General features: G+C 38.4%; 1 protein-coding gene and 1 non-coding gene across 2 annotated transcripts in view; both read right to left on the minus strand.

Annotated features, from left to right (window-relative positions):
• Window positions 1-346: 346 nt before the first annotated feature.
• Window positions 347-22,344, minus strand: part of PTCD3 (pentatricopeptide repeat domain 3) — a 34,250-nt gene continuing 12,252 nt past the window's right edge. The window contains exons 12-24 of the mRNA XM_058183407.1: window positions 21,979-22,061; window positions 20,616-20,760; window positions 19,562-19,612; window positions 18,920-19,009; window positions 15,753-15,781; window positions 15,189-15,295; window positions 14,020-14,098; window positions 13,833-13,923; window positions 13,174-13,259; window positions 4,886-5,031; window positions 2,652-2,693; window positions 1,161-1,319; window positions 347-713 (exon numbers count right to left, since the gene is read on the minus strand). Coding sequence (XP_058039390.1) covers window positions 668-713; window positions 1,161-1,319; window positions 2,652-2,693; window positions 4,886-5,031; window positions 13,174-13,259; window positions 13,833-13,923; window positions 14,020-14,098; window positions 15,189-15,295; window positions 15,753-15,781; window positions 18,920-19,009; window positions 19,562-19,612; window positions 20,616-20,760; window positions 21,979-22,061 — 1,154 coding nt within the window. The 3' untranslated portion in view covers window positions 347-667. The remainder of the gene's footprint in view (window positions 714-1,160; window positions 1,320-2,651; window positions 2,694-4,885; window positions 5,032-13,173; window positions 13,260-13,832; window positions 13,924-14,019; window positions 14,099-15,188; window positions 15,296-15,752; window positions 15,782-18,919; window positions 19,010-19,561; window positions 19,613-20,615; window positions 20,761-21,978; window positions 22,062-22,344) is intronic.
• LOC131199010 (small nucleolar RNA SNORD94) lies at window positions 22,147-22,291 on the minus strand. Its single transcript, XR_009155247.1, has one exon. It is a non-coding gene; the product is annotated as a small nucleolar RNA SNORD94 (small nucleolar RNA).

Raw genomic sequence — 22,344 nt, forward strand, 5'->3', positions numbered from 1 at the left:
TACAGGAGGGGTACTCACCAATCTTCTATTTTCAGCCTGTTTTTCAAAACAAGCCGAAACAAATATGTAAATTCACCATCAAATCAAATGTGTACTTAATTAAGGGGAAAAATACTTTCTACACCATATTGCTTTCGAAATTATCAAATTTGCAGAACCGCATTGTGACATTGATACAAATATGTGCTATTCTAACAATGGTGATATTTCTATTCTGAGCTATCTGTTTAGAGTTTTGATATACATAAAAAAAACCCAACATCCTTAGAAGTTTGTAACGTTCTAAAGCTCTTTAGTTAGTTCAAATAGATTTATTTAAATAAAAAAAACACCTGTGGAAAAGAGGCAAGTGGATAACTCTTTATTTCTGTTAGCATGTCTAAGGAAAATGTAGATGCAATATAATAAGAAAATAATTCTAGGATTCTGGCAGACAATTTGGGTTTTCAAAACTGAGGTTGTGGAGAACGAGAACAAACACTCCAAAACAAGTGAAACCAGAACTTCCTACCAACCATGCAGGAAGTTGCACGTGAGAATGCACCAATATAATACAGTTATGTACAAGGCTCCCAGAGATTTTCAGGGCCACTCCCTGAGAGCTGCATCGAAATCAGGTAAGTTGCTTTTTCTTTCAGAAAAAAAGAAGTGGTTCCTCTTCTGACACCTATTTAAAACCACAGTTTCCTTCTATTATATCAACCAGAGTCCGCCTGAAAAAAGAAAAGGGAAAAAAAAACCCACATGAATATAATTACAGATTTGTCAAACCGCTGGCACAACTACAATTTTATTATTGGCAAAAAAATGTCTGCTTCAAAAGGGATAAGGAACGCCTGCATAAGAAAGAATATGATATACTGATCAAAATATTTCAGCTAGGACAGGGAAACTGAACTAAGGCATGAAACTCACCTGACAGCTTGGGCTAGTATCTATAATCTCTTATCTCTAGCTATAGAGAGCTGCTGCCAATTAAAGTGTTGCCAAGCAAAGGGAGAAAGATGATGTACTTTGCCTCAAATTCCAGCAGACATTAGGTATGAATTCAAATAAATGAAACAAAATAGCTAAGAATATTACTACATCAGTGAATTTCAGTGATATATCCCAGTGCTCTGAACAGTAGTCATGACAGCTACGTTCTTGCTGAAACTTACCTTTGCTCTTCAGAAAGTTCAAATTCTTCTAAAGTTGTCTTGGCGAGCTCTGATGTTGATTGTATACCATATTCAGCAGTCAGCTTTACTAGTTCAAGTGCTTTATCTGCTTGGCTACTTTGTTTAATACAACGGAACATCATTTTCACTGTCAAATCACTGCATAAGGGGAAAAGGGATATGGACACTAGTGGCAACTGTAACACAGTCTGATGAGAAAATATTTTATCTGCCAAGTTATGATGGTAACTATCTAGAGATGGTAAGTCGCCTTTAGGGGAGATTGGGAGAACAAGTTGAATAAACAAATTAAATAAACTACTGTGAGGTAAGAAATTTCTGAACTTGATAACTCAATATTTAATGTAAATAACACTAAAGGCACCTCCTCTTCATAGCCCAAGTAATTAGATGAGTTCCATGAACAGGGAGGGATGCATCTATCCAACCAAAGCAGCTTTCCTAAAAGGTCTAAGTAGAGAATCTTAATTTGACAAAAGGACACACTACTGACAGGAAAGTTTAACTTGAATAATTCTATTTTTCTGTGCTGAACAACTGCTAAAATAGTGCTACCGCCTTCAGATTCTTGAACTTCTGATGATACACAGTATAAAGGTCACTGCTTTATCTATGCTACATAACCAGAAATTCAGGGCTTCAAATTGCCAATCCAAGAGTTTTGAAACAAAAGGATTGTTGTAGATTCCAGTCAAATTATCAATGCAATGCAGCTCAGTTTTCTTTTCAAGATACTATCACAATGTTCTTTTCTATATTAAAGAGTAGGCCAAGAAATGGTTATTTTTCTCAAATGTTAACAATTAACAATTCCGGACCTTCGGACCTTCCGCCGCGAGCTTAAAACATACCTATTTAACTGCGCAGGACTGAGTTAGATTTTAGTTTGTGGGTTTTAACTTGGTTTTAATTTTTTATATTTTTAATTATTAGGCTTTTGAATAAGTTTTTTAATTGTTTTTAGAATTGTATTTATTGCTTTTAAATGCCTGTAAACCGCCCTGAGTCCTTTGGGAGATAGGGCGGTATATAAATATAAACAACAAATAAATAAATAAATAAATAAATAAATTAGCAGCTAAACAAATAAGACACTCCCTATCCAAATGATACTTTTATGCAGTAACCAAAATACAGAAGTGAATTAAAAGCTTCAAAGGCAAATTAAAAGTCTTAGTATTCAAGTAGTGGACGTAAATTTCCATACACGATTCAGACTTCATTGCGCTTACAACTGTGGCAGTTCCCTCGATAGCTCTGCTTGCTCTGCTAACAAAACCACCAGTCCTTCTGAAGAAATGACAAACTGACATTTGGTGATGGAACTGGGCCAAGCACAGGACAATACATGGCAGAAAGCGGCATTCTAACACTGGAGAAAACTAAGGGTCAGATCGAATCAAAGGGAAAGTAAAGACTGACATTTATTATCGGGGCTTCCAAGGGGCAAACTTTAAAAGGCAAACTTACCTGGGAACTTGAGAGTATTTTTTAAAAAGCTGTAGCATGTTCCTATTTGGAGACGAAAAAAAAAAATTACCACTAGAATGCAGATGAAAAAAATACGATCAGAAGTCCGTCAAGCGGCTTGACTTACAGGTAGCCCTCAGTTTATAATCACAACTGGGAGCAAAATTTCTGTTATTAAATAAAGTGGTTGCCAAGTGAGTCACACCCAATTTTACAACCTTTTAAAGCTACAGTTCTTAAATGAATCCCTGCAGTTATTACACAAATCATTTAGTCCTTAAGCGAATGCAGCTTCCCCAGTGACTCTGTTTGTCTTAAGCCAGCAGGAAAAGATTGCAAACCAGGGGATACCGCAATTATTGTAATTACATGCCAAGAACCCAAATTTTGATCATGTGACCTTGAAATTAAGTGCAAGGACCTGTTGTACATCACTTTTTGCAATGCAGTTGATTTCAGTCGCTAAATGAAGGATTGTAAATCAAGAACTACCTGTATATATCATCCCAAATCTTGTCTTTCGACAATATGGGTTATGTAGTCAATGAAAAAAAAAAGAACTACAACTAATTCTCCAAGGAAATCCAAAATCCCATTAAAAATGATTTTTTTTCTAACTGCTAATAACCCAAAATGGGAAAAAAAAACAACCCCATTGAATCTAATAGAATTTTACTTAGGAAAAGAAAAAAAATGTTCACAGAATATGGAAATTAAGTAATTTTAACAACAGTTCATATATAGTGGAACAAAAACCACTATAAAAACTAGTTTCTCATTGGGTTATAGATAAAGATTGGTGAATGCCTTTGGAAACATCAATAGCAGGAGTGTCAAACTCAATTTCATTGAGAGCCTTATTAAGATTGGGCTGACCTTGGAGGGCTGGGTGGGGGTGGGGGGTTGGCGTGGCCATGGTAGGCATAACACGGAACCTATTTCCACAGACATGGTTTTATAAACTTATAAAAAATAGGGGGAGGCGTACATTTCTGTGATTTTATTTTTGTAATACTTACTTGATCTATGTGATCACCTATTCAGAGAGAGACCAAATCAAGAAACTGACTCCATAGGAAGACTAGAACTATAAATTATTGACAGGCTAGTAACAGAATCCTGCAAGACTGAAAGGTAAAATATTTTAATTTTCCTCACCGTTATAACTTCCTACAGTACTCTGGGCCTGGAAGGCCTCCTGGACCACTCTGGAGGCACCATTTTGGGCCTGGACAACCTCCTGGACTATTCCAGAGGCACCATTTTGGGCCTGGACAACCTCCTGGACAACTCAGGAGGCCCTATTTTGGACCTGGAAGGCCTCCTGGACCACTCCAGAGGCTATAAGCGGTTGTGGGGAGTGCGCCTGCGCCCCGCCCCATTTTTGATGGCAGAGGCATCACGGGCTGGTCCTTTGCTATTTCCAGACCAGCACCACGGGCCAGATCTAAGCACCCTGTGGGCTGGATTTGGTCTTTGGGCCTTGAGTTTGACACACCTGATCTATAGCCATGAAGATGAAACTGGCTTGTAAGTGTGGTAGCAACTTCATTCACACCCTTGAACAAGTTAACGTTTTCCAGCAGTAGGGGAAAAAAGCCTTTATCTCATACAGCCCACAGTATCTCTATTATCCTGGTAAAAAACCCTGCCAGTTAGAAAGGCTTTTTGCTGCCCAGATGCTACACATACCTGCCTCTAGTCTAAAAGTGAAGCAAAAGAAGTGAAATGGCCAATCAGAAGCATTAAAGTACTACTGGACTTTCTGGTACAACTTTAAACTTTAACATCAGGCGTCATGCCTTTAGCTATATTCCTTTTCCAGGAACTGTTTGAAGGAAAAAGAAAACACAGCAATAGCTAAAGGTCTAAATATCATTATATTCTCTCTCTTTTCTCTCTCTGCCTCCCCCAATGTACTTTGGGCCTTAAGTTTTCAATTAAGGCTCTTTGGAGAAAAAGTTGTACTCCATTTCTACACTGAATAAATGAGTCAAAGTCAAAAGTTGGTAACTGTAATTGAGTTAGACAGAGTCTTGACTTCTATGGTTCAGGAGCCTGGGATAAGTTGTTTTATTTCAAGATTTCAAGAGAAGGGCGGTATAAAAATCTAAATAATAATAATAATAATAATAATAATAATAATAATAATAATAATAATAATAATAATAATAATAATAATAATAAAAAAAAAAAAAAGATTCAAATTATTAACAGGGACTTTTTTTTCTTACCAAGCTTCCTGCATTCTGCCAGCCCTGGCGAAAAGTATTGTGGTGTTATTAAGAGAAGTGTCTTTCCACACAAGTTGCATGTTCTTGCTCTTTAAGTCATGCAGACATTTTATATTTTCAGCACAGTCAGCAAATGCAACTTGGGTCTGCAAAACAATAAGATACTTAGCATTTTCAGTCAACATTAGCAATCTAGCAATGAATATTACTTCAGATATGAAGCTAAAGTAGTGCTTTGGCAGTTCTAAGTATACCTGCTGTACTAGATAGCACCTTCTTTACAGAATGAGATGCCACCAACTGTGGTATGCCCATGGCCCCTCCAAAATGTCTATACAAAATAATTTTCATATAATGCTCCCCTACGTACAAACATACAAAAAACAGGAGTAAGACAAAAAAAGGCACAATTATAAGTATACCCATAAGTAAAACTTTTAAGATTAAATATCCTTATTTACTTTTATTGTTTCTAAGGGCATTTGTGTATTTAACTGTTGTTAATATAAATAAATAAAATGTGAGTAAACAACCAGGATCAAAATCCTTTTACTAATTTGTTAATTTTCAACCAATGCAATTTTCTATTCAGGTAATCCTCAGTTACTGCCTCATTTAATGACTGTTCAGTTTACAATAGTGTAAAAAACCCAACTGTGCAACCAATTCTTGCATTTACAACGATTGCAGGATCCTGCAATCCTGTGATCGCCATTCACATCCTTCACAATTGGCTTCTGACAAGCAGAATTAATGAAGAACACGGAAGTAAAATTGCAAATTGTTCTCCCACATCTTGCTTAAATATCTCAATGATTCATTCACTGCCTTCAATGTGGATCACCCTAAGAGGTAAATGGGGATGCCTCCAGAATTATAGTATGTTGTCATTAACATCTTATTGATACTTAAACTCTGTATCTTTTGGTCATATACTTCTAGAGGTAATGTAAATTATGAACCAAAATCATAATTAATTCCTCTATAGACAAACATCTGCTACTAATCTATATGCTATATGAGAAGATAGGCCTAAATGTCAGATGCAGTCAGCATGGGCAGCTTTTTGATTACATTAAAATATCCAGAAATATGAAATAGAGCTGTCTCACCACTACTAAGTATTCACATAAGTTCTTTAGTTAAAAGACTTAAGTGTTTAGGGGCAAATTCATGGCCCTGATGTAGCAGAAAGAAGAATCTTAACTAGGCGGATATTGAGGGGCAGTTGATGCAATAATAGTCTCCCAAGCTTATATTGACAAGCTATTGTAAAGATGAGTATTTAACTGTTCACTATGATAAAACCAGAACAGAAGTGGTGGCTCAGTGGCTAAGATGTTGAGCTTGTCGATGAAAGGTTGGCAGTTCAGCGGTTTGAATCCCTAGTGCTGCCGTGTAATGGGATGAGCTCCTGTTCCTTGTCCCAGATTCTGCTAACCTAGCAGTTCTAAAGCACGTAAAAAATACAAGTAGAAAAATACGGACCACCTTCGGTGGGAAGGTAACAGTGTTCTGTGTGCCTTTGGCATTTAATCATGCCGGCACATGACCACGGAGACATTTTCGGACAGCACTGGCTCTTCGGCTTTGAAATGGAGATGAGCACCACCTCCTAGAGTCAAGAATGACTAGCACCTATGTGCGAGGGGAACCTTTACTTTTTATAACAAAACCAAAATCTTATTTTTCTAAAATATCAGAAGAAATATACCAGTAAATGCTCAGTTAATAATAATAGAATCAAACAAGTTAACCAGGGGTGAAATTCAGCAGGTTCTGGAGAACTGGTAGCGGAGATTTTGAGTAGTTTGGAGAACCGGCAAATATCACCTCTGACTGGCCCTGCCCCCATCTATTCTCTGCCTCCCAAGTCCGAGCTGATCAGGAGGAAATAGGGATTTTGCAATAACCTTCCTCTGGAGTGAGGTGGGAATGGAGATTTTGCAGTATCCTTCCCTTGCCACACCCAACAAGCCACACCTACAGAACTGGTAGTCAAAAAGTTTGAAATCCACCACTAAAGTTAACCAATGTAAAAATCACAGGGTTCTTTTTCAAAATAATAGGAAAATTACTATTCAACTCAGCTGTATTCTCAAAAGCACAAAGAACACCAAGACCATCTTATGATTTTACAGGATGCAAGGAAGTAAATTTGTCCCTGTGACAACTAAACTCTTTCAGGGCAATGAAACTGTACAACTGATGTACAGCTAGTTCTCATTTAATGACCCTGCCTTGAGCAACTGTTTCTATCGCACTAAATGAATGGTACCTATAACTAGTCTTGTTTATGACTGAATTGAATACAAATGAATTTATGGCTGTTTCGGTGGCCCCCATGGTCATTTGCTGAAAATTTATGTGCTTGGCAGCCCACCTGCATCTACAACCAGACTGCAATTTAACTCCTGCTGCTTGTCCCTCATCTCTGCCTTTTTGACACTCTATTCGACTGCCCAATGCCCCCCATAGCCCACAGCTTATCTTTGCCCTCGTTGCTCTCGCTGATGAGATGCACCCGGCCTGGCCCTTTGCCTCACAAAGGCAACTCTGGCTAGGCAAAACCTTCCTAAAAAAACTGTTTCATGAAGGACCATGCGTATTGTTGTGACTCCAGCCCCCGAACCTGGCCCCATGCCCGAAAGTGACTCCAAGAGTGAGGGGGAAGGGCCGGAAAGGCTTACGCTCTAGGAGCCAGAACCAGGCCAGTCGGAGGACGTAATGAGGCCGTCATCCCCTGATTCCTCCCTTCCTCAGGCTACACCTTCAGATCCAGCTGATAATAATAATAATAATAATAATCAAGCTTGGATTAACCCGCGCTTCAGAAGATTAGAGGTAGCGTCATCAAAGGGAAGGGCTCCACAGGATATATAAGGAGCTTTGGACTGCTCGCACTCCACGGGGAGCAAAAGATTAGCTGAACCGTTTCAAAGAGAGCTGAAGTCTTACTCTGCGAGTCATTTGTTTGAACTTTGGCAGGCAGCTGCAATTTCTCTGCCAGGACTGATAAGAGCCGTGAATCCACTGGCTGAAGGCCAGCTCATTACTCGGAGGTGGGGAAGGAGACAGAACATCTATCTTGTCAGTAGTAAGAGGAAGATAATGGCAGTCAGTTGGAGTGGTGGGGACAGGGCGAACAGAATAAAGGGTGGTGAGGCGGTGGAGTGCAAGGTGGCCAAAAAAGCAGAAATGGGGGGGGGAGTAGTTGGGGGAGAGGAATTAAAGTGCAGGCAAATGCAGTAAGGCAGGAGAAGTGTGATGTTCTATCCTAAGGACTGCAGAGTTAAAAGCTGATATTGGGACTATGAAACTGCTGTTGCTAAGTGGTGTCATCATATAATCACTGCAACAGAAATTGCAGTGCCTTTTAGAATCATTAAGCAAGGACTACTTTGCACATTTTCTACTAAAGGATAGCTTTTCTGATGTTACAACTCCAAAACCATATGGACTTTACAGACCCATGATGGTGAACCTATGGCATGCATGCTGGAAGTGGCATGCAGAGCCATTTTTCCTGGCACGCGCAGTGGTCAGCTGTTGCTCTTCCAGGTTCCGGTGCGCCGGTCAGCTGGTTTTCATGGGCTCGGGTGCACCGGAAACCAGAAGAGCAGCCGCCCATTGCACATGCGTGCTTCAGGAAGATGATCTTCCTGCTTCCAGCACTCACATGCACGTCAGCCACTTGGTCTTCTGGTTTTTGGCACGCATGAAGACCAACAATGGCAAGAGCAACAGGTGCATGTGCCAAAAGATGTGGAGAGGGGATCCTGGTGGTCGCTTCCTAGGGGACCAGAGTTATCGGCCAGGATGGGTGATCCGGGACTTCCTTCCCTCCCCGCATGAGCTTCTTGCACAGAGAAAAAGAAATAAGAGGTAGTGATGGCGGTGGCTCTCCCCTTTCACGGCTGGCCATTCCGTTCTTTACACCGCTGATTTTCAACGCAGCCCATCGACTGGCCCTGTTTAAGAGAAGGGTTGGGAATCCTTGTGCACCCAGTCATCGCCTCTTCTTTACCATCCCCCTCTCTCTGCCTAATTTGGCACAAGTCTGAAGTGGTTGGGGGGGGGGAGGAAGTGAGTCCCCAAAGAGCAGCAGCAGCTGCAGAGGGAAAAGCAGGAGAGACTGGCTGGCTTAGGTGCTGTTGTGACTCCGGCCCTTGAGCCTGTTCTCATGGAAGAGAGTGACTTGGAAAGTGAGGGAGAGGAGCCAGCAAGGCCTCCCTCACCAGGACCCTCCTCGCTGGCACCGCCCCAAGTTACAGCTGCAGGCCAGGAGGAGGAGCTGACAAGGCCTCCCTCTCCCATACCCTCCTCCTCCCTGGCAACGCCTCAAGTCCCAGCTGCTGACAATCAATCCTGGATGCAGGGACGAAGAGATAAGCATGTGCAGCAGAGGAAAAGGTGTGGCAGGCTCAGAGAGTGCTGAGTCACTGAGCCACATCCCACAGGGTATAAAAGTGGGTGGAGCTGCCATGTGGCCCTTGTGACGGACAAAAAAGCTACCAAGGGTGCACTGCAGCTCGATTGTTGGAGGGTTGAAGGACTTTGTTAATGAGTTTTTGGCAACGGATCTTGGACACGAGGTACAGACTCCGAACTTGGCAGGCCTCTGCACGGTCACTGCCAAGTATTTCCTCAACTGAAGAAAATCAGGTCTGTAGCAAATAAAAAGAGTGGGAGACACACGTCTTTGCATTTGCTCTGTGAAGTGGGGACGAGGACAGAACAGGTGCATGGGGCAGCAGGGCGGGGAGGAAGCCCCGGCCCACCCATCCTCGCCATCATCACCCCCTTGCCCTCGCCAGCTGTCACACTGCCGCTTCTGGCTGGGATTCTGGAACAGCCAGAAGCCACCGGCAGGGAGGCGAGCTGCCCCAGGGTGCAAGACTGAAGTGGTTCGTGGAGAGGGGGAGGAGGAAGTGAGGCCCCAGAAGAGCAGCAGCAGCAGCTGCAGGGGAAAGGGCAGGAGAAACTGGCTACCTTGGGTGCACGGGGCAGGGAGGAAAAGAAACCCCAGCCCGCCCATCCTCGCTGCCCCCTCGTACCCGCTGGCGGTGTCTGTCGTACTGCTGCGTTCAGCTGGAGAAGGGAATAGCCTGCCGCCTCTGTGGCTCCTCCTCCTCCTGCCAGCCTCGCATTCTGGGAAGCATCCAGCGTGGCTTTGGAATGGTTTTGCAGGCCGTTCGCACCAGCAAGAGTTGATGAAAGAGACTTTCCAGGTGCAAAAGAAGGCATGCACCGGGGTTTTCTGTTACTCTAGCTCTGAAATTATTATTATATGATGAATCATAAACCATCTTGGGAGATTACTTTTTCTATTAATAGGTAGCTATGTGGAATCTGAGGTGCATGAAGATGAGATATGCCAAGTGAAGAAGCAAAGAAAAAGAGTAAGATTTATTTCAGTGGCTTGCTCTGCTAAGAAAATAGCAGAACTTCCCTAATATTGGGGAATTGTTTTACTGCAAAGATGGATAGTATTGCTATTCCATCAACTGAAAATTAATTCTGCAACATTTTCTATGTTTTGTTTCAAAAGAAATAGTAAGGGGGAGGCGTGGCCAGCATCGCGACAACACGAACCTCGGGTGCTCCGGAGGGAGCGCCAAAATTCCTATCGTTTTGGGGGTCCTTGACGGGCCATAGCTGTCCTGAAGGGGCAGCGAAGAAAGAATGCACTGGCCGGAGCGAACAGGGAAGTTGTGAATTCCCTGCAGCGCCGGCACCCAGCCTTCGACCCAGTGATGTGGAAAGGCAGCCATTAGAAAAGCCAGGATGGCCACAAAAGATTCAGCAGGAGTGAAGATCAAAGCAGAGTATTGTTACTGGGCGAGAAGAAATTTTTTTAAAAAGCTCAAGAGATTCTTTTTGGATTGAATTAGCCGCTAATTGGCATGCGGAAATTCAAAGTGAAAGGAAAAACAATAAAGAGGATTTCTAAGACAAAAGCCCTTAAAAAAAAGTTAACGTTCCATCTGGACTTAAAATTGGATTTAAAAGAAAAAATAAAGATTAAAAGGAGGAGAAAATTGAGAGAAAGCATCTTTTGCGAACAAAAGGATTAAATTGAGAACGATAAAGGAATTGGCTTTGTGGATTTATGAATGACATTATGTTGCGGTGAGCTGTGGATTGGAAAGGAGCGTTGCTGGAGAGGGGGAAAAACAACACTACATTGTTTAGACTGCTAAAAGAAAGAGGAAACAACGAAGGAGGATTTGTTTAAACAGCTGTGGCAGAACTTCATAAGATTGACTAAGACTGGAATTAGGATGACCGGGGGAGGGGGGGGAATAATTTGAACTGGCTTGCATTTGGAAATAGAAAAAAGAAGGGAGAAAAAAAGAGAGAGAGAGACATTTTGGACTTGAATACGGACTATACAAAAGTTAAAATAAATAAATTTTAAAAAGTTTTTCTCTTTACATTGAAAACATGGAGAATTGCGAGGAATTATGGGAGATGCTTCAAATGGTGGGAGATGCTTCAAATGGTGGGAGAATCTTTTAAAGGGAATAAACAAGCAGAGCTGTGGCTTAAAAAATGGATGACAAAATTATGAGAGAACAAGAGCAACAACAATGCTGAAAAAGAAAAGAGTGAGAACAAAAATATAGATGATAACATTGGGATAGATAGTGAAAGAATAGAAATAGAAAAAGGGAAGTATGTTTTGAAAAAGAAAAGGGGGAAAGAAAAAAGAAAAGATTGAAGGGAAAAGTTATAAGAATGGAAAAACTAGATGATCACACTGGGATTAACAGTGACAGAATAAAGAGAAGAGAAGGAAAGGGAGAAAAACAGAAGGGGAAAATTAAAAGAGTAAAAGTTAGAGAAAGGAGGTGGAAAAGAAGATATAAGAAAGAGAGAAAGAAGAAGATAAAAGAATGGAAGAAAGGGAGAAAAATACTGAGGGAATTGCGGAGAGACTGAAAGAAAATAGTTAAAAGAAGGGAAAAAATGAGTAATAGAAATGAAATGAAGATAGTGGTAGAAACTTTTAGGATAGACTATTGTAAAAGGGTAGTTTTAAAAGGGTTGAAATGAAGAGAATGAAGGGAACTGAAAAGAAGGATTTTATGGGTCAATATATAACAAAAGTAAATGAAATGTGGAACATATAATGTGATATATGTTTTCCTCTTCTTTTTATGTTTGAGAATGTATGGAATAAGAGGGAATTATAATTGATGGTAAGGAAGAAATAATAATAATAATGATAACAATAATAATAATAATAACAATAAAAAAATAGTCCAGCAGATGGAATGTGAAAGATATTATGATCTATACGTGAAAATGATTGTTATTGAGATATAAAAGGAAACAAAATTGAAATGTTAGCAAATGATGTATATTGGAAGAGAATAATAACTATTGATTTGGGAACAAAAAAAAACTTTAAGAAAATAAAAGATGGAAGGTTGTAAATTATAAATGGAAAGATGAGGACAATGCTAATAATTAAAATATATGAGGGGAGGTTCAAGAAATATATATAATAAATGAGAAAATCAAGGTTGCCTGGACACCAGAAATATTGAAATGGAAATAAATAAAGCAACTGAGAGAGATAAGAAGAAGAGAGACGGAAAGGAAGAAGGAGGGAGAGAGAAAGAAGAAAGGGAAGAGGATGGGAGAAAAAGTAAGGGAAATAAGAGTAGGAGAGAAGGTCAGATAGGGAGGAAGTGGGGAGGAGGGGGAGAAAGGAAGGGGAAGTAGAGAAGGAGTAGGAGAGGAGAGAAGAAAGTAGGTAGGATGAAAGAAGGGAGGAAGAGGAATGAGAAGAAGGATTGCTGTGAAAGGAAAAAAGATGAAATGGAAGAAAGGCAACCTTGAACATATTTGAATATATCAGGATAAAAACTGAAAAAGGAGGAGGAAAAAGAATGTATACCAATAAAAATGGAGAAATTAAAATCTGAGGGCGAAAGAAGAGGATATTTAGTGAAATGAGCAAGGAAATATTAGGGTATGAATAAAAACTATGAAAAAAAAGAATATTTTGGCAAAAATTGTAATTAAATAAAATGTATTTGAATATATTGAATAGTACAAGACATGATATGGTCAATACTCTGCTCATAAATTATGTATGAATGTGTGTGGGGGGGGGAATTTAAAAAAACCAATAAAAACTTGTTCAAAAAAGAAAGAAAGAAATAGTAAGGGCAGGCCTCCTGGATTCATTTCAGCACTAGTTAATTCATGCCACTGACCTCCGCAATTTTTATAAGTGTTAATGTTTTCCATATCCATTTTTCATCAAGACTCACCTCTGGAGACTGTATGTCTCTTGCCATAAGAGCCAGAACTTCTTGTACAATAGTGTCTTTGAGACTAAATCCAAATTGCTTAATATCTGAACAGGAAAGAAAAATTATCAGAAATAAAATAACTGCAAGCAGTTCTCAATCAATGAAATTAGTGACTTTACTAAAACAGATATAGGGACGTTTAATCCTTAAATTCAACTCAGCCTATTAACTATTATTGTATGGCTACAGATATGTTGTAAAACATAAAGGCAGGAAAATGTAGACTATATGAAAGTTAAGCTAATGGGAGAGTGACAGATACTTTGTTCTGATAAGCAATGGCATTATTACGGTAAATATCCATTCTGACTAGAACTTCTTTCCTACAATGGAATCTGTCACTGGGGATTGCTAACACACAATGTTTAGAAATTTTACAAACTGTAGTAGCAAGTTGTAATTTGAATAATAAATTTCCAGTCCCATAGAATGAGGCACCATGGCAAAAGCTTTCCTGATTCAAGCTAGTAACACCACAATGTGGCTCTGATCTAAAGGCATATTTAAATTTTACTGATGCTCAAAGAGGCAAATCTGCCTAATACTGGTTCTTCTGACTAAATTGGGAAGATGACTTGCTTATCATTTTTGAAACAGGAAAACAAAGAATAGTTAACCTTTCCATATCTCGGGAATCAATTCCAAGCAATCACCAGAGTCCAATGCCTGAAGAAGCAGCATTATTGTTCTAATATTTGGGTAAAATGCCTAAAGAAGAAATGCAAAATTTTGGATAATCACAGTTTTGAGTCTGATGTTTAAACTTTTAAAGTGACAAAAAATAAATTAACAAATAATACTTACTGATGGAACCAGTTCTTTATACCACTTCAACAAAACATCAAGATGTTCCATCATTGCCAATAATTCAAAAAATGACATACTATGTCAAAGAAAGAAATAATCAGTTATTAAAACGCGATCAACTTCAAAATGGAAAAGGTTATCATGTAATATTCCTAAATTTCTGTTCTCACAGACAGCTCAAACAGCTGTAACTTAAAATAAAATCTTAATATTTTGAACCTCGAAGAAAATACAGCAGGTAGTATAAATTACCTAGCCTTACCGAACAAAATTAAAATCACCTACTGGTAAAACTTCACTTATAAATTTGGAATCGGATCACTGTTTACTTCTTTCTAGGTTACGATAGCCATTCTAATATAAGCTCTACCTTTAGATCTGACATTATCAGGGCTGCTCCAATTATCTCCTGATGGAGAAGCAAGATCTGCGACTTTAGTGTCCTCCTGGACTCATGGCTCCGTTTAGGTAGTGGGCCTTACCTGGGGTAGGAGGACCTTCTACAGTTAATGATGTCATCACTTCTTTGAACTACTGTAACATACCATCCTTTAATCTGCCTTTATAAAGCACTTAAAATGAGCAGATGGCTTTTGTGCTTATTAATATTGAGAGCACATTATACCTTCCTATGGTCCTGCACTGGTTACTAATAAACTTCTGGATGTAATTTAAAAGTTTCATTTTAACCTATAAGGCTCTCTATGGCTTGATACCAGGTTACTTTCAGAACCTTATTTACCTTCCCTGCACAATTGTTTCAAGAAAAGCATTCCTCCCTATGGGAAGGTGGGGGGGCATAGATGCTACTTCTTGGTAGCCATGCTGGCCTTTTGGAATGGACCCGACTGTAATTCATTATGTTCCCTAGCTGGCAAACAGTGATCTTTCATAACTTGGTTTGGGATTGATGCTGTTCACTATTATTTTATTGTTGTTATTCTATTGTTTTATTTTAAAATATTTATTCTTCCGGAAATTTTGTTTATGTCTATCAGTGAACTGCTGAGAGTCCTAAATAGTAAAATATATGGTAAATGTAATTAACAAATAAATTCAATAACATTCAGAAGTTAAGAATAAATCTATTTCACTTCTAATCTTCCAGCCTAGTTGAAACTGTTGATAATTCAATTCTATAATTATGAATGCTAAATAATAATTACTAATAAAAGTTCTTCTGTGTCATATTTCCCAACATTATCCTGTTGTTTGCTTTTTCCATCACTCTATGTAGCCGATAAGCAAGTTGAACATCCTTCAGTTCCAGACACTGCAATAAAGGCACAAAATATGAACCCTTGAATCCACAAATAGCAGTTATTCTCCTACACAGAACATCATAGATTTTTTTTTCAATTTTAGAAGAAGAACAAAATCCTAATTCATATTTTATAAAGGATTACAAGTTAATAAAATATCTTAAAGCTGATGGATTGGTGGCAGGTAAGGTTAAAAGATTTAGATGAAGTGCAAAGCAGGGCTGATCCTTTTTGACATCTTATGTTCTGGATCAGCAGAACAGCAAAGTTTTAGTGGTCTCACATTAGATTGCAAGATTATTCCAAACGCTTTTTCTAACGTTTTACTAAAGAGAAGATACCATTTTAAAAATTGTTTTTAAATATAGCTAATACATAAATAGCCAGAAAGCTACTGAAATATATATTTATATTTAAACAAGTGTGAATATATATCTACTTCAATATACAGAAATCAAGTCCACTTACTGTTTTCATTGCACTTGGAAAGAAGAAGACTGGAAAAGAAGTAGTGATTGTTAATTTTGGACGTACTCTAGCAACCCAAAAGAGAGTTTCTTAGGATTACTGAAACAAATTCAAAAGGCTCAGTAACAATTGAACATATGTATCAAGTCAAAGAACTCTAGTACATTGCTTCTCAAACCAAGATACCACCTAAAGCCATAATGACAAAGTATTTAAATATTTAAAGTTTGAGCACAGAATACAAGTAATTATACCCGGATAAGCTGTTGAGACGAGAATACTGAATACTAAAACTATGCTAACGTATTATATTACTTCATGCTTGACTAAACCGTACTTTATTGTATTAACTACAACAGACTGTTTGAGTATGTTAAGTCTGATTAAAGTAAGCTATAATCATAAAACATCACATCCAAATTCCCCAAACAGACTAACCTTAAATCAAGCAAGTACAGAATGGTTAAGCACATAAATGCAGCCTTACTCTGAAGGTATGTGAGATATGCTAAGGCACCTAGCAACAGGAATTTATCCTCCTATTGCCCAGAAAGCCAGGAATGATGTGCTGATAGACCCCACACAAATTGCAGTCTAGGGCTGAACCATGAAGCCCATAAGAAAGAACAAAAGAGAGCTAGCACAAATTGGAACATAGAGAAGAAAATGTCAGCACATTTATGGTTCCGAAAAGAACTATCTACACCAGTGGTTCCCAACCAGTGTGCCGCGGCACTAAGGGGTGCCGTGAGATCTTTTGAGGGTGCCGGGAACTTTTGAGCTACGGAGATTTTAAATATCTATTTCCTTATAAGGGTGCCGGGAACTTTTGAAAGGCTTTCCAAGGGTGCCTCAAACAAGAAAAGGTTGTGCCTCAAACAAGAAAAGGTTGGGAACCACTGATCTACACAGTCTGATTAGAGAAAGGATAAATCATTTTCCACCTGGGAGCTGAATCTGAGTGGTTGAACGCTACTGTGATGACACTGAGGAGATGAAGCCTGGAATTTTTGAGAGAATGTCTGTTTTTGGGTGCTTTGGACATTTTTGTGATTTGTTTTGCTATGTGAAATTTAAAAAAATGATCACTTGTAAAGTTTATTTTACTGTTTAAAATAAGAGAGCTACAAAAGCTTTTAAAAGAATTGAAACTACACTGGGCCCTTAAACAAAGAGGTTTCTAAATTTGCTTTCTCCTCTATAGGAATAGACAATCATGTGCAGAACCAAATCTAATATCTGGGATAATGATATTAGATGATAAAAATGATAATGGTTAAAATACAAATATAAGGAAGAAAATATATTTTAGCTGAAGTATTCCATTGTTTTTTTTACAGGTGAAGGTGTGTTTTCTCTAGAATTTCCGAAACTCTGTGGATGTGGATTTTGGAGATACTTCAGTATGGCTTGACTATATTAATAAGCCCAGTATGTATGCTGAACTATAGGTACAATCTGAATTGGCCTTTTTATTTAAAACAGAGGTCTGAAATTTTGTCTTCAAACTGTGGAAATAATTCATTTTTCCTTTCAAGCTCAAAAACAAGGAAAGATTATTTATTTACCATATTTTTCAGAATATAAGACGCTCCTTTTTCTCCCCCAAAAAAGAGGGTGAAAATCTGGGTGCGTCTTATACATCAAATGCAGCCCCACCCACCTGCCGGCCCCCACCCTTTGGAGGTTATTAAACTCCACGCGTCTCATTTTCTGGCAGTTCCACGCAGCGGGGATCCTCACTTCCACTCTGATTTTGATAACAAGTAGCACAGATCTTTTTATCCATTTAAAACAAACCCTATCACCCTGCACACATTTAATTGGAGTGGGTGGGGAGAAGTGGGGGATGATTTTCATGGGGGCAGAAGAGGCACCAAGGGCTCCACTCCCAAGACGCCCGTCTTCCTACCTATAGCCGTAGATGTTGAAAGCCTGGCTTTCTCGCAGCAAGGCCCGACAGATGCAGCACTTCAGTCTTCCCGGACGCTGCCATCTTGTAAACATGGTGCCGGGCTTCCCGGCAAGCCCCCTTCACCTTTGCTGCCTCAGTTGGAGCCTGATTCTGGAAGCAGCTCAAGGGAGCATGGAGGTCGGGACTCGGTTGGCGAAACAGGCACTGCGCAGGGGGCATAAGGCAAGGTGCTGCCACCCTAAAATCACTGTTGCTGCAATCTCCACTGTCTGGAACCGCCCGAAAATGCAATGCTCTTCTTTTGCCTCCGCATGCCCCATTTTTGGAATCGGGGAGGAAAGTGTTTTCAGCCGGCAGCACTGGCTGGAACCGGCCACTGCCTGAAACGCAATGTTCTTTTTTTGCCTCCTCACGCCCCGTTTTTAGAATTAGGGAAGAAATTGTTTTCAGGCAGCAGTGCCTTGCCTTACACCCCCCCGTGCTGCCATCTGAAAATATTTTCCTCCCCAATTCTTTCAATGCCTATGGCTATAGGTAGGAAGACGGGGGTGTCTCAAGAATGGAGCCTTCAGTGCCAAATCTTCTGCCCCCATAAAAATCATCCCCCAACCCCACTCCACCCCCTCCAGTTAAATGCAGATAGAGTGACAGGATTTGTTTTAAATGGATAAAAAGATCTGTGTTGTTCATTATCAAAATCCAAGTGGAAGCAAGGACTCTGCTGATCCTGATACTGGTAGACAGGCAGAATTCTTGTTTTCTTGTTTTCCTCCCCCAAAATTAATCTTACAGTCTGGTGTCTCATAGTCCAAAAAATACGGTATTTTTAAAAAAATATGAGAGAGAAAAAGGCATTTCAGAATGAAATTTGAGGACAAGAGTTGGATCATAGGGCTTTATCACAACTGTAAGCATAAAAAAGTGATGTTGTACCACAAGGTACAAAATGACTAGATTATATGGTCCATATCAAGAGCTAGTTCATTATTTGATACCTATTTCTAACAAATGGAAGATTCCTTGTTTAACATCCTACCCTCTTTTTCAAGATCTTCTAGGAGGCAGACAACAAATATTGTTGTACATTACTCACACAATTAATGTATGTATTAATTAATTACTTAGAATAGAACCAAATGCCAAGGAACATTGCTGTTTATTAGCTAACTTTCACAGTTTCAAAAATTACCTTTGTTATACATTAGTCATGCCCTATGCAAAACTGCCATGAAATTAAAAAAACAGTACATACTATCATCTGGATCCTGAGGATAAAAAGATTTTCCTTCAATTTCATTTACTATAGCATATAGCACATGGGACTGGGATTCAACAAATCCAGCTGTACAACAAAAAGCAGAGTTAAAAGTCAAATTTTCAATGAACTATAATTAAAAAGCAGGTAAAATATGTTTCTGTGAAAATGAGATTGGACTTGAAGGTACAACAGATAAATTAAGTGGCAAATTATAAACAGATTGTTATAAATAGTAATTTTCTTTATGATTGCTGCTCATAATTGAAGAGACTTCCTATCAACGCAAATTCTGTCTAGTTATTATGACTCAAGGCTTTAGAACACAATTAAAATCAGGCACAGAAGTGTAAATGGACAGGTTAATTATCCTGATTGTCTCTGAATCTCTCAAGGACTTTAAGAACCATGCATTACAAATTTCTGCTAAATATAATGTAATTAAAAAGAATGTCAATATTACTAACATTTATTTTAGAGTTTGGTATGAAAAAAGATCCAAACTCATGTGAAACAAAAAGATCCACACATTTAGACAAAATCTGAAGCAGGTTCTATACAACAAAAGCCAGGAGAGATATTATTACAACAGAATTTTACACAAATTCATAAGACTATATAAAAACAGATGCTACATACCAATATTATGTGACATGCACAGCAAATGGTAATGTGTTGCAAGACTAGGTTCTGAAATAAAATATAACAAATCTAGGTTGATCATGATTGACATACAAAAGTGTATTACATTGTATTGGATGCCTGAAATTTATTTCATACCAGGAATAACATTTGAGTTAATGACTTGATATAATTTAAAGGTAAAAATGATTATTTTCCATATAGTAATTTTCTCTTTCCCCCTTTAAGATATAATGGACGCAACCTTTGAGAGCTCCTGAGAGACTATACTGAAGACTAGGGGACAGATGGGGGATATGATCTCATGTTATAAGGTCATGGTTTATATTTGGTTAAATTTTTGCTGCTCTATTTTCTGTCCACACACTCCTTTTTAGGTACTATTTTTTAACAGAATAACATAACAAGATAACAGTTGGAAGGGATCTTGGAGGTCTTTAATCCAACCCTCTGCTCAGGCAGGAAATCTATACCATTTCAGAAAAATGATTGTCCAATCTCTTCTTTAAAACTTCCAGTGTTGGAGCATTCACAACTTCTTTAGGCAAGTTGTTCTATTGATTAATTGTTCTAACTGTCAGGAATTTTCTTTTGAGTTCTAGGTTGTTTCTCTCCTTGATCAGTTTCCACCCATTGCTTCTTGTCCTGCCCTCAGGTGCTTTCGAGAATAGCTTGACTCCCTCTTCTTTGTGGCAACCCCTGAGATACTGGAACACTCCTGTCATGTCACCCCTAGTTCTTTTCATTAGACTAGACATACCCAGTTCCAGCAACCGTTCTTTATATGTTTTAGCCTCCAGTCCCGTAATTATCTTTGTTGCTCTTCTCTGCACTCTTTCTAGAGCCTCAACAATTTTTGTATGTGTTTTTTAAGGAATTTTACTGAAGTTTATTATTATTAATTAAATAATAATTTTGCAGGTCAAAATGGGTGAGTAATCCAAAATATAATTCTAATCACAGGATTATTTCTTTAAAGAAATATTACTACTAAGGTTTAATATGGAAAATGTGTATTGAATTAATCTTACAGATTACAGAAAATTCTTACCTATATTTAGTGCTCTCATCTCATTCAAGATCAGTCTAGCCTTAGCCCGGGATACCTTACCACACTGTTTCAATGCTTTCAGGATAGAATTAAAAGTTAGCAGATTTGGTTGTATATCCTGTTCAGCCATCTGCCTCAGCAACTCCTATTAACCAAAATATCAAAATTTTGATTTAACTTTTATATAAAAACAACGTTCCCATTCCTTCCAACTCTGTATTTACACATTAGCATTTGCACACACATTTATTTAATGCCATTCTAGAATACTGTCAACCACACCCTTCTATAATTACCTTGATCATTTAAAATGTATTATTATAAAGATAAAAGATAAATCTGCCATAGAAAGTAAAACTGAAAAAATAGGCAAAAACACACAATAATAAATATAGCACAAAATTAATCTGTTAAATAAGTGTTAAAAATACTACCCCACAAGAAAGATGTTTGCCCACAGTTGAAGGGAAAATAATGTAGACATCAGGTAAACCCGAGGAAGCTGCCCCCCCCCGAAATAGAAAATCCCCCCATTTTTTGTAACCAGTCCCCTTGTGTCATTTGGAAGCTACTTGGAAATCAAATTTCATTAAACCAATGGGTGTTGATTTAAATGAGCCTTTTTTCCAAGTAGTTTTGAGTAGCTCCTTTGTTTATACAAGTAATTATAAGTGTGTCATGGGGAGGGTAAAAAAAAGTCATGAATACACAACCAAAGCGCCTCTCTTTCTCACATGCATTGAATGCATGTGCCACATAATGGAATTTCTGTAATTACACTTCTACTGATTTTACTCTCTCTCTCTGATATTATTAAAACTTTTGAATTGATTACACAGAATGTATGTGTATAACCACAGAATATTAAAAAATGAGCAAATGTGGATGATACATACTATAAAAATGCATTAATAATAAATTAAAATACATAAAAGAATAGGATTTAATTTCAGCTAAATATTTACTATGGAAAAGTTAAAATCAATAGTTTCTTAAAATCTCACCCTTTTTGAAAGACACGACACAAGAAAAATATCTAACTGAATAGAAAAAATGGATTGAATATACGCAAAATAGATATCAGATTAACAGATATCAGATTGCCTTTGAATAATTAGGATGTATTTATCTTTGATTTGTATGGGGGAAGTTAGGATTTGAGAAGAAGGGGAGGATTATAATTTGTGTTAGGGAAAATTTAGCAAATGATTGTTTTTTCTTTTGAACTATACCTTGTGTTTGTTCTAGGAAGTCGGGAGGGTGGTTTTGGAGGGAGGGGGGAGGGGCTGGAGTGGGGGGGAGGGGGAAAAAAGGGGGTGAAAATTTTTATAAAAACTTTTTCAATTAAAAAGAAGTTTCTTACTTCAATACATGCCCATTTCTCAATGTATTTTTCCTTAACATTTACAGCTGCTAAAATAAGTGCATTGAAGGTGCTCACATCAGCTGAAACAAACAGAAAGCCAGTTATACCATAAGCAATAGCATATAAATTATTTGTATTATGATTGAAGCAGTCAGTATATCTATAGCAGCTCAGTATAAGGCGAAATTCTCATGTGAGCCAGGTCCCAGAAAGCCAACCACTTGCCAGCAATGGTGGGACACAGATAACTCACACTCAGCTCCCATGATTCAGCTGAGGTCCGTACCCCTGCGCCATTCATCATTGCTGCAAAAAAATCTCCAATGGCCAGAAATCCTGTACTAAATCTAGAGAGGGAAGACA

This window comes from Ahaetulla prasina, chromosome 4 (genome assembly GCF_028640845.1).
Source record: "Ahaetulla prasina isolate Xishuangbanna chromosome 4, ASM2864084v1, whole genome shotgun sequence".
NCBI lineage: Eukaryota > Metazoa > Chordata > Lepidosauria > Squamata > Colubridae > Ahaetulla > Ahaetulla prasina.